This window comes from Salvia hispanica, chromosome 2 (genome assembly GCF_023119035.1).
Source record: "Salvia hispanica cultivar TCC Black 2014 chromosome 2, UniMelb_Shisp_WGS_1.0, whole genome shotgun sequence".
In the NCBI taxonomy this organism is placed as follows: domain Eukaryota; kingdom Viridiplantae; phylum Streptophyta; class Magnoliopsida; order Lamiales; family Lamiaceae; genus Salvia; species Salvia hispanica.
Window position 1 is genome coordinate 7811084 of NC_062966.1, and position 13113 is coordinate 7824196.

General features: G+C 37.2%; 2 protein-coding genes across 2 annotated transcripts; one reads left to right on the top strand and one right to left on the bottom strand.

Moving 5' to 3' along the window:
• The first annotated feature begins 8904 nt into the window (after positions 1–8904).
• On the top strand, positions 8905–9437 carry LOC125203086 (auxin-responsive protein SAUR50-like). Its single transcript, XM_048101370.1, has one exon. It carries the CDS (start codon positions 8956–8958, stop codon positions 9271–9273), a length of 318 nt encoding a protein of 105 aa, XP_047957327.1. The 5' UTR covers positions 8905–8955; the 3' UTR covers positions 9274–9437.
• Positions 9438–10912: 1475 nt separating this feature from the next.
• On the bottom strand, positions 10913–12891 carry LOC125204534 (UDP-glycosyltransferase 86A1-like). The gene is made up of 2 exons (XM_048103220.1): positions 12356–12891; positions 10913–12011 (listed from the first exon to the last, which is right to left on the bottom strand). The coding sequence occupies exons 1-2, from the start codon at positions 12855–12857 to the stop codon at positions 11122–11124; spliced, it is 1392 nt and encodes a 463-aa protein (XP_047959177.1). The 5' UTR covers positions 12858–12891; the 3' UTR covers positions 10913–11121.
• Between the last annotated feature and the right edge of the window lie 222 nt (positions 12892–13113).

Genomic DNA, 13113 nt, shown 5'->3' on the forward strand with positions numbered 1-13113 from the left:
ATTCCACTAGTTTTTTCGACCAACTTTTCTTTACATTCTTAAAACTCGTGCCTGATCAAAGTCTGACTCTTAATCGGGGACGGAGGGAGTAGTATATTAGCTTGACTAATGAGCACGAGTTTAAGCCTCTTTGGTCCATAACTTGGGCCAATTATTTTATAGCTAAATGAAAAGAAAACAATATTTTACGACAAAAATATCGTGTGTAAATACACCAGAGAAATAAAATACTTCTCGGAAAGTTATTACTATATGACAACCTCATGATCCGTTGTGCCAGTGACATGTAGGTACTAATCGAATTGGCCTAAGTGCCTAACACTCCTCCACACACCATATACCTAATTGTCGCCACACACTTCTACAAATTCAACACTCTTCTACAACGACGAAAGTTTGTCTCATCCTGTATAGTTGGAGTGTTGCTCATAATAATCATAGAGTCCTCCAACATGTTGTTAGAAACCCGCAGGAACAACGATCTGCACATATGAAATCTGCACTAGAAAACAGATGTCCCTCTTTGTGGCTTGTATGTAAAAGAACCTATTACGAGTCCTTCAATAACATCTTCATCCTCTTAGTACACATACATCTTTAGGAGAGGCCTCAACGACGCAGTTTCAGCTAGGGATGTCAATCGACCAACTCTATCAGATTATCGGTCTACTTGATTACGAGTCATTCCGGTTATAATATTTTTTGGATTATAAATGGTTAACTTTAATCATAAATCATCGTGTTTTGGGACAACCTATTGTGCCAATCAGGCTCAAATTTAATTTATTTTATTCACGAAACTTTCCAAAATTTTGTTTTTCTCAGTAACTATAAACTTGATATATAATATCACGAATCTAAGTAGTTGTTGAATTTTTCCACCGGTGATCAGATGGAATCCGGCTAGCATCCCTAAGTTAAAAAAGTTGCGATGTTGATATTACTAAAGGCTAGTATCCCTAGGTAATCCCTTGATAACACTGTTCTCCACATATAAATTGCTTTTTCTATGGATTTTGCTATTGGTAATTTGCCGTATTTTTTTTTAGTGTTAGTAACTTAAAATTGATTATAATACTTTTAAATTTTAGTACCAACTTTATTTAATTTCTAGTTCCATCCCTGTCCCCCAATTTCTATCGAAACCAAATTTCTTCCATTGGGATAAATTGACAATAGAGATAATTGAGGTATTAGAGAAAATTACATATATGTATGTGTGATATCAATACGGGTATATATGTTTGATGAAATAAAAATAAAAATAAAAATAAAAATAAAATCTGATAGTCAAAGGCATAACCGACCAAGACCAAAATGGAAGAACTATTAAAATTAAATCCAACTTTAATTAATTTTGTCGAATTAAAAAAAAGAAATGAATTAGGGTATGTGGCCGTTTCACTCTGCAGTGGCATCGTACCAGCCGTGAAGAGGCTCCATTGCGGTGGTGCCTTTAAATAAAAAATAAATTGAAAAAATGAGCATGGTCCCTGCCTCAGATTGTACCTAAAAAAATGTCCTTTTGTGGCCCCACACTGGAAGGCTGGAAGCGTTCCAAACGTGTCGGTGTGTTTCATTTCCTTAGTCAAAATGGAATTTTCATATTTGTCACAGTGACACCAAATTCTGATTTTTTTTTTATCAACTTGCAATCGCTGCTGCTCTTCTCAGAGCATACATTCAAGATATTCGGCTTTCAGGCGCAGTTATATGGGAAAATTAAATACTTGACCAATTGGAGAAATCATTCATCATTTTTCGTACAAACTACGATGTTAGTGTCGGTTCCTCTCTCATCACAGTTCACAATAGAAGGAATCGGGGTAAGACCTCTATGTACGTTTATTACCCCTCAATTTGCTTCTATAGCCTCTTCAGCTGCTTTTTTGTCCAGCTGTTGTTTATATAGTGGAGTATCATGTACTTGGGCATAAAGTGATCCATCGCTGCTCTCTATGCTCTCTTCATGTGGTAGCTAGCCCTTGAAAACAAAAAGAAAGACAAAATTAAAATAACACTATATAAAATATTACACTCCAAAGTATATTATTATTGACCGATTTACAATATCTGCTAAAATGCAATATTGTTGGCGAGCAAGATCACCAACAACTTGATGCACAATTTATTAATACTAAATTAATTGCAAGTATATATTGTAAGAATAATATAATCAAAGGTAAGCACAAGGTATTGAATCACAGAGAATAAAATGCAAACTGTTTATTATAATCGAGCTTCTATACTATCAAGAGAAACAAGGACTCTTGGTTATAAAACTAAGATAGAAATAAGTAAATAAGAAAATAAAACAAGTAACCGTTGAGATAAATCAGGTGAAGAGAGGAATTTAAGAGATATGATTTCACTAATTCGGTTTATCAATTAACAGTGAAGATATCAAATTATCAATTTCAGGGTTACTAGATCCAATCAACACACTACTCTAGGTTGCCTCTCAGACAGTATAGGAAAGTTATATTACATGCAAGAGTTTGCCATACATCATATCTATGTAACTTCGAACAATTACTAAGACCAAGTAAAATGATATCAGTAGTGGGTTTATCTTTTTTATGAGATATTCATTATAGTGCTATCAATTCCAATCTAATGTGTGTTTTTTTCTCGATTTCGCCACATATCAATATCATATGTAAATTGGTTGTCAAACAAGCAGAAACATTATTCCACAAAATGGAATTAAGTAAATGAAGTATTGGATATAAATCTAGTAATTAAATCATCATCAAGAGTTACTCTTGAATCTTTAGAGCATCCACAGTGCCGGCTAGCCAACCGGCTAGCCGATTCGCGTGGCTAGCCGAACTATTACAAGCGGGCAACCCGATATCGGCGAGAAAATCGGCGTGAGCTAGCCAAAATTGGCTGGCGCTGGCCGATGCGCTGACCGCCATTTTGGCATGCTGATCGGCCAGCGCCCTTTTTGGTTTTTTTTTTTTTAAATTTTTGAAAACCTATATAAACGCGATTTTAATTTCATTTTCATTTGCACCACTTGTTTTAACGAGTTTTCTCTCTCTCTAAATTTCTGTACAAGAGCATCATCGAGCGATGAGTAACGCGGGTGGTAGCGGTGGTGGTAGTGGTGGGGATGCTGAGGAGTACGAACGGCAGATGAACGAGGCTATGGAGGCCTACATGAACCGCGAGATGGAGCGTTACATGCGAAGGGTGGAACAGTAGGCGATACCTCGCCCTCCACCGGTTGTCCACCGCCGAGTAGTGATTGATCGGGATCACGTAGCTGCACATCAACGGCTATATGACGACTACTTCGCAGGGAGTTGTTTATGCATATCGTTGACGAGTTGGAACATCGATATCTTTATTTTCGCTTCAGGCACGATGCGGCTGGCAGACCCGGCCACATCCCTATTCAAAAGTGCATGACGGCAATCAGGCAGTTGGCCTACGGAGGCGCGGCAGACATGTGGGATGAGTACCTCCACATCGGTGAGACGACTGCTCTGGCATGTCTGAAGTTTTTCTGTCAGAGCGTGATAAACATTTTCGGTGAGCAGTACCTTCGTAGCCCTACTCCCCAAGATTGTCGGAATTTGATGCAGATGCACGGGGAGCAGCATGGGTTCCCCGGGATGTTAGACAGCATAGATTGTATGCAATGGGAGTGGAAGAACTGTCCGACTGCCTGGAAGGGGGCCTTGACAAACACGGATTTTGCATGTTTTTAAGGGCTAGATTTGACTAGTTTTAAATGTCAATCATGCAAATTATGTTCTTAAATTGCATATGTTATACATTTGGTATTTTTAATGTGTTTGTTGATAAATGATAGAAAAAGATAGAAAAAGGTGCAAAAAGACCAAGGTGCAGCAGCCTCTGTTCGAGCCCATTCTGCCAGCGAGTTTGAAGTCCAATCAGTGCTTAATTTATATCATTCTCTTCTTCTTCGAAAGAGCTTCGTGTGGACATCTCGCACGTCTCAATCGGAGTTTTGTGGAGAAAGTTATGACTTTTCTACGAACATTGCGCAGTGCAGTCAAAGCTGACGAAAATACAAGGAAGGAATAAATTATTGCTCAAACCTCTCCTATTAATTGAAGAATTCGAAAATAATATCTTTTATATTTCTTGGAGGATAATTTTTACCATTCCTAAACCCTTTTTCTAGCCTATAAATACCCAAACCTAATTCACAATCTCCATCTCAGAACCTCCAATCCTTTCCCCTCCATATTCCACACATCAATTCATCCATCTTCCATTGGAGCGGAGCTCTGCAGATCCAGGCAAGAGAGACTGAAGATTGAAGATTCAACCTTGGGTTTTATCTATTTCTTTCATGTCTAGTATTTTTATTGATTTTTACTACTTGTCTATGAGTAGTTAAATATCTTTTGTATGGTTTTTGGTGAAGACTATTATGAACATGTTTTGATTTATTGAATTGAACTTTTTCCTAGCTCTTGTGATTGTTTTGCTTGTTCTTGTGCTTTTATTGTTCTTTTGTCTGGCCAACTTTAGAACTATGTCCGTTTAACTAGATTAATCGAGAGATAGCTAGTTTTACGTGGTAAAAGGAATGGGTACAACACATAGGTTTATCTGCACTCGAGAGAGGGGACCCTTTGTGAGGGCTTGAGTCTTAGGAACTTAAGGAGTTAGAATCTAATCTATTAGAAGGAGACTTTGATAGTTATAGTCTAATCTACTGGATAGGTACACTCGAGAGGGGGCTTATCTGATAATCGCGACTTTCCTAATAATCCTAGAGACACATAAAGGTAAAGGTTCTATGAGATTAATCATCACTAGGTTATATTAGTTGGATCCTAAAACTCTACATTCTTTAGCCTGTTTTGTATTATTTTATTTTATTTTATTTATTTATATTTATGTCTAGTTTATAAAACCAAAAACCAAAAATAATGTGTGTCTCTAGATAGTATATGACGCTCTTAGTATATGATAGACAATTGCAATCTTATTCCCTGTGTTCGATATCCCGGTACTGACCTTTAGCTATACTAGATCTACCCTGTAAACTTGCAGGTATTTTTAGTGCTAATAAATAGTGCACCAGGCCTACACGACCGGCTACAAGTCAAAGAATCCCACGATGATCCTCGAGGCCGTAGCTGATTACCGGCTGTGGATCTGGCATGCGTATTTTGGGGTAGCCGGGTCGAACAACGACCTCAACATCCTCAACTCGTCGCCCCTCTTCAACGAGAAGTGTCAGGGCATCGGTCCAGCCGTCTCATTTGTGGCCAACGGCAAGAGTCGGCGCGCAAGGACGTGGAACGCGCATTTGGTATGCTCCAGTCTCGATGGGCGGCAATTAAGGGTCCAACGCGTTTGTGGGATGTCAAATGTGTTTCCCAAATAATGTACGCCTGCATTATCATGCACAACATGATCGTCGAAGACGAAGGCGTACAACTGACTAGTTGGGCCAATGACGATGAAGCCGGTCCAAGCCACGAACGGCCACCCCTAGCGTACGACGTGGTGTACCTCTCGATGAAGTCGGCCGCCTCAAGGAATATGCCGACATGCGCCAAGTGGATGCTCATATTCAACTCCAAAAGGATATAATTGAAGAGTTGTGGGCACGGAGGACTGCACGGCGATAGTTTTTTTTCTTTATTATGTAATTTTTTTTATCTATGTACCTTTTTTTAATGCAATTAATGAATTTTCCCGTATATGTCTCGTAAATTTAATTACGTAATTTAATCATAATTTTAATTCCGTAAATGTAGTATTTTTTGAATTATTTATATTGCGGCTGGCCTATGGCTGACCTAAATCTGATGTGGTAGGTGGATTTTTAGTGCTGCTGACGTGGCAGAGAGAGAGAGTCGCTGACCTATGGCTGGCCTATTGCCATTGTGAATGCTCTTATAATTCTATTGTTTAGCTACTCTTATGCAAAATAACAAAAACAATAATTAAAGCTATAAACATGATAACAACGAGATAAAACATGGGTTAAATCTTAAAGTTCCCAGTTCCTCTGGCCTCAATCACAACTTCATGATGAAAGATGAAAAATATGAAGAATGGATGTGGATGTCAGAAATTGGATCTTAAAATCTGAACTCTTTGAATGATGTATTATGAGAGTATTATAGACTTTGAGGCTCATTTTTTGATTTGATAATAACTAAGCTCGGAGAGATACCAATTGGCTCGAATTAGGATTTTTTGGAGTCGCCGAACGATCTCAGCGGACCATTGACTGCTCTCTGTTTTCTTGGCACATGGTTTGGTGACCGGTGGGCGTAAGGCTCGACAAGACGCTTTCCGAAATGAGACGGTAGCTCTTCCACGTCAACCACTTAGGCCATGCTTGGTATGATGGAATGGAATGGGGAAATTGAATGACATTCCTACCTCCATTCCATTCCTTTGCTTGGTAAATTTTTTCCTTAGGAATGGTCATTCCATTCCACATGGGAATACCCATTCCATCCATTTAACTAAGGAATGGTCATTCCATTTCATTTTCCTTTCTTTTTATTTTAAAATTTAACAAAATTATATAAATATTAGAATATTATATTTAAATTTAATATCATCTCAATTTTAGCATAAATTAAAATTTTAAAATTTTTAATAATTAAAAAAAAAAAAAAACACACACACACACACAACAACTCACACAAACACACACACAACAACTCACACAAACACACTCACAGAAAAACACACACACACAGAGCAACACAGAAAAACACACACACACACACACATACGCACACACACACCAAAAAACACAAGCACACACAGCACACCAAAAAACACACGCACACACAACAACACATACACTACATATACACACACACTCATTTATGTGTATAATTCAACTTAATATGATCCAAAATATTTGACAAAAATATTTTTAAATAATTTTTTTTTATAGAATCAATATATTAATTATTCATATTTCATTTCATTCCATTCTTATATTATTCGTAGTTACCAAGTTTAGGAATGAAATCAATCAAGGAATAACAATTCCATTCCATTTGTAAACCTTACATTCACCAAGCACAAGAATGGAATGGAATTGTCATTCCATTCCCACCTTCATTCTATTCCCTCCTTATTCCATTCCATCGTACCAAGTATGGCCTTAGTAGTTCTAGTGAGTCCAAATGTTGTTTCTTCCATTTTAAACTATTTTTTAAAGTTTATTTCAATTCTTTACAAATACTAACAAATAAAATTGTACAAAATGTGCAATATAAGATCATAATTCATATGTTTATACATTAAAAAAGCAAATCTAAGCCTTAAAATCAGGCAAATTTCATGTTTATCAACTCTGTAAACTTTAGATACTCTCTCCGTCCCGGATAATTCAGGTCACTTTAACCGGGCACGGGTTTTAAGAATTGTAATGAAAAGTGGATTGAAAAAGTTAGTGGAATGTGGGTCCTACCTTTATATATTAATTTTATAATAAAAAGTGGGTATGAATGAGTTAGTAGAATATGAGGTCCACTACCAAAAATGATAGTAAAAGTGAAGTGGGACAAATTATGTGGGACGGACCAAAATGGAAAACTGAGACGAATTATCTTGGACGGAGGGAGTATTTGTTTTTTCCTACATAAAGCAAGAGAGAAACTACGATAAAAAAAATGTGATCTCTAAGGGTTAGACTCCTATTTATCTCAAAAAATATATTTCCTCCGTCCCAAGAAATATGACTCATTCCCTTGATATAAGATTTATATATTTTTATTTATGTGTTATGTGTAAAGAATAAAGTAAAAGATAAAAAATAAATTAAAAATAATGAAGTTTTTATTTTTAGTAATGAGTAATTTTGCAGGAGACAAACTAAAAAAAGTTAGAATGGTTGGACATAGCCACATAGGGAATAGTAGTACTACTAGATAAGAAATAAGCTTATCAAGACATAAATCACATCAAATAAAGTTATTATAGTATAATTTCATTACTCGTATATGACCTTAAAGCACATGCTCATAAGTGTTTATCATTTATGCTGATAGTGTATATAAAAAGAGTGTAAGGTCTCAAATCATGCAATATGCCGAGTTTACCATAAATTTGTTTCAAGTCTAATCTCCTCCCTACTTTATGTGATTTTAAAAAAAAATAGAAAACCCCTTTTATTTTATTGTATTCTTTGGAAAATTGAGAAAATATAGTTAAAAGTGACTAAACCACTGAATGCGATCAAAATTAGGAAGAGTCTTTTTATTTGAATGTAATATGGAGCAGATTCTTTGATAAAGTAAAAAAATATTTTTTGATAGTGACTAAACTTAACCATATATCCAGTTCAATAAAATACGCATACTTGAAAATTACTTATGTGAGAGATCTAAGTACCTAAAAAATTTACTAAATCTCTAAGTCAGGATTTATTAGGGTCCTCACAGTTCTTTAGTATCAAACATAATACAAATCATAGTCCCTGGATCCTTGGATTCGATGATTGTGATAAGCTATATTATTAGCCAAGTACATTATTAGATGACACGTGACATTAATTTAACTGTTAGATCACAAGATCTAATGGACTACAAGTATTTTAATTTTGAACAATATTTATCATATGAATATGAATACATCCCTCTAACATTAAAAAAAAAAAAAAAACAGAAACAATTACTAAAGCTGCTATGTGGGAGATGCTTGTTACAGTTAATCCAACAACATGCCATATTAAGAATGCATAATTGTCTCCATATAAATTGAAGAATTAGTCTCCGTATAAGAGCCTCATTTATTGAGATGTACTTATTCCCGCGTTCAAAGACCAACAAACACACTCCATAAATGCTGCAATCACATAATCCAATCCACTCCACTCCACCCCACCATCTACGAACCTTCATAATCCAATCTCTCTAAATCACGTATAAAATCCCATCACTTTCCCTCCACAACCAACTCTTCAAACACATTAACAAACAACAATTAATGGCAGCACCTCACAGGAGAAGTGGCCTCAAATGCTTGGTCAAGAAGCTGTCCAGAAGAGTAGACGCGTTGGCGGTGTATGTGTGCGAGGAAACGGTTCCACACGATGTCAAGGAAGGCCAGTTTGCTGTCGTTGCGAAGCAGGATGATGAGAAGCCTACACGGTTCGTGCTCGAGCTGTCTGTTCTAAAACACCCGCCGTTCCTCAGGCTGCTTCAGCTAGCTGAAGACGAGTTCGGGTTTCAGCACGATGGCGCCCTCAAGTTGCCGTGCCAGCCTCAGGAGCTCCTCAGGATTCTGCAAGACAGGACCTGCTGATCTACTTAATTATTCTTTTTAGATTGATTTGATTTCTTGTGTACAAAGACTAAGAAATTATATCATGGTGGATGCAACCGGCTTGTTTAGGTGGCGTTTGCTTTTTTTCTAAAAGGATTATACATACTCCTCATTCAAGTCAATACTGCTCAAACTTTGTTTCATGCTGCTGTTTGTTTACGTCTGAAATTCGAGACGGAAGTACCTGGATTTTATATGGTTGATTCTTGGCATGCGCCTTCTTCCAGTGACATTGTTCAAACAGCATAGCCTTGTGTTGCCAACTGCATTCTCATGGAAAATGTGCATATGAGCAGGAAGGATCCACAAAAGATGTGAAAATATTAAGACAATCAACCTTAGAAAAAGAAGTAGCAAGTCCAACTAAGATTAGCTTAAAGTGCTCTCTTTAAAAGCATTCAAGCAACATCTAACATGAAGAAGCAAAAGACCAATAGGCAATAGGAGACAAAATGCCGTTATTCTCTTCAGCGAAACAAATTATAAACTGCTTTCCATATTTTCTATCAACACTACTTAGACTTAGACTCGTGCTGTTTTTCTGCTGCGATTTAATCCAACGGTTTTGTGTAACGCTTTTTTCTTTGTTTGAATATGCATGTCACTGGCTGTTAATTGCTTATTATGCACTGTACACTTTACAAATCCTAAGTTCAATGTGGAAGGAAGTCCGTCGACAAAATCTATTGCAGGTGTGGTAGTTTTGGCATTACATCTTGAGTCCTCTTTTATCAATTGAATGTTTTCTTTGTGCTGCACATTTCCTGTCATCCATGCTTCAACTTGAAGTTTTTCCAGTAAAGCATGTTTCAGGGTTCATACATTTTGATGTATGATAGAAATCATGCTATTTACGAGAAGTTCATGTCATGCCTTTTATAACGAGACACAGAGTTTTGAAAGCTCTAACGAAAAAGGTGTTCAAAAGATATGTGATGATATGGCATTTTGTAAATTTTGATGTGTAAAACAGATTCCCCCTTCACTGTGAATTTATCTTATTCAAACTTGTGCCTCCATCTAGAAAATTTAGTGTGGTTTTCCATTATTTTATCCATGATCTGGAATCTAACTCTGGTCCTTGCTTATGTTTGACTCTTTTATAATCATTGTTATTTGCAGGCATATCCCATTTTGGTAGAGTGGAGTGTTGTCTATGTGATCCAGTGAGACCTCTAGTTGTTGATGTTGGAAGTAAGTTAATATTAGTGCTTGGCTACTAGCAGAAAATTTTATTGTTGTTCTCAAATGTTGTTAATCTGCTAAAAAATTTCTGTTTGTAACAAAATTTTTAGCAGCTTAACTAACATTACATTTCGATGAACAATAATCGCGCTTGCGATTAGCTGACCTTTCACCTTTCCTGAGAGATGGTCTAGCTCTCCTTGCTTGCAATCCAGGACAGAGATTCTGTTTAAGAGAAGGTAAGCTGTTTCTAATTGATCTAGAAAGTGAAGAAAAACTCCAAATTTTATTCGAAAACCAAAATTAGTTGAACATTTTATACGATTAGTTATTTTATCATTCATAAATATGTAATCTCAATTTCTTTTATTTCACCAGTATTTGCCAAGAAAGAATAACTATTGCTGATAGTGCATTAAGTTGACAAGAATAATCAACATTCAATACTGTATTCTGTATTGTCATTTCTTGTTAATTTCCAGTGATAAATGCTTAACTAATTTTTTGTTCAATTCAATGGGAACTGCTTCTATAACAGATTTAGAGGGAAAAATAATGTACATACAAATTAATGTTCAATTTAATGGAAACAAATTATTCTTCTTTAAACAGAGCAAAAGTTTTCTTTTAAAGATTGAAACATCACTCTGCATTGGAAGCTAATTTGGCATTCAAATCCTTCACAAATTGCTCAAAATTAGCCTCAGATGATCCATCATTTTCCAATGCATCATGCAGTTTCGCCCTCACTGTTTTCATCTCCTTCCTCAGTCTCTCCGAAACACCTCCATTCATGAACCGATTCATCTTCTCGCAAACTTCTTCCCTCTCAACACATCCACCTTCGCAAAGATTGATCCCGACCTTCCAGTCATCGACCACCAATTTCCGATTTGTCGGTTGATCATAATCCAATGGATGACAAATCATTGGAACACCGCACCACATGCTCTCCAGCACTGAGTTCCACCCACAGTGCGTAAAAAAACCCCCAACAGCTGGATCTGAAAGAACCTTAATCTGATTGCACCACGGCACAACCAGACCCCTTTCCGCGATCTCGTCCCTGAAGCCACTTGGTAGATCAGCATCCTCCCGAACCACCCAAACAAAACTCACTTTGCTGAGGAGAAGTCCATAAGCGATTTCTCCAACAATCTGCTTGCTGTCCTGAAGTGAGCTTCCGAACGAGACGTACAGAACCGAGCCAGGGGGCTTGGACTGGAGCCAAACAGAGCAGTCTGATTCAGACCATAAGGTCCTGGTGACAGAAGGAGGTAGATTTCTTGAGAAGCTTATTGGACCAACTGCGTAGTTCGGCTGGATTTTGTTAAGAGCAGATAATGTATCAGATTCCAGCTCATAAACTGTGTTGTGCAAGATGAAATCAGCCTTCTTCACTTCATCAAATGCTTTCATCTGCACCTTGTGCACTAGGGTTCTACTGCGGTATTCCTTGAGATACGGCATCAAATCCTTCGTGTTCATTGACTTAACTCCTTCTACGTAGTTTATCTCCTCCTCGACATGGTCTGGTAATAAAAACACAAGTTAGTGTATCTTAATAAGAAAGGTCCTGTTAGGTTGACAACTACCTTAAATTAATAACCGACAACTATGTCAGTAACCTACTTTATGGATGTCAACACGATGAAATTTGTATGTCTTCGGTTGACATCTGTATTTACATGTCAACTACCTTTAGTTGACATAGAAATGTGTTTGTGTTGACATTCATGACATAGGTTACTGACATAGTTGTCAGTTATCAATTTAAGATAGTTATCTATGTCATGACATAGGTTACTGACATAGTTGTCAGTTATCAATTTAAGATAGTTATCAACTGATCATATCCCAAAGAAGAAATATATACCTTTGCAAGGATAATGGCCATTTTCTCGTAGAAGTTGAGCGTGGTAAGTTAAAGAAAACACCAAAGCTGGCTCGGTCCAGAACGATACCCTCAAGAGGTTGTGCTTTTCGGCTACTGCAGTTTGCCATGTAAACAAAGTGTCAGTAACCAGAAATGGGACCAAATCTGGATCCGACCGTATTAGCTTGCCAACGAATTCATCGACTCGAATCCAAAAATTTAGCAACATGAACTCCCAGTACTGGTCGTCGTCTCGGTTATGATCCATTGGAAAACCATCACTGATGGTTGTGTAACGGATGTCGAGACCAGACTTCTGAGCCAGGGGGAAGGGGTCGGGTTCGGAGAGAGATGATAGAAGTTTGTGGTGTATGAATTCGAGGTGGACGAAGGTGACGAGGATGCCCTTTGAAGCGAGTTTCATGGCTAGATTCATGTAAGGAGTTATGTGGCCTTGGAATGGAAATGCGACCATGATTGCATGACCCCTTCTTGGCCTCATATTTGATCAATGTTTGAAGTGGTGAATGCAATAGTGATGTGTGTATATATGCATTTGGAAAATGATTCGTTGGCAATTGGGGTCTCATCACATTTTGTTTTATTGAGAATTATTCCATAGATTAGTCAAGACAAGCTTGGCAGCCACGGAAAAAAAAGTAGAATCAACATGCCTTTCAAATTACTCCCTCCCTCCGTCCCAATAAATATGAAACATTTGGTTTCCGGCACAAAATTTTATGCAAGTGTTGTTTTGT

Bases quoted from the DNA above. Each gene is read 5' to 3' on its own strand.
- LOC125203086 (XM_048101370.1), top strand. From the start codon at position 8,956: ATGGCAGCACCTCACAGGAGAAGTGGCCTCAAATGCTTGGTCAAGAAG.
- LOC125204534 (XM_048103220.1), bottom strand. From the start codon at position 12,857: ATGAGGCCAAGAAGGGGTCATGCAATCATGGTCGCATTTCCATTCCAA. The intron at 12,012-12,355 runs GTATATATTTCT...TTTTATTACCAG, and splicing joins TGGCCATTATCCTTGCAAAG to ACCATGTCGAGGAGGAGATA.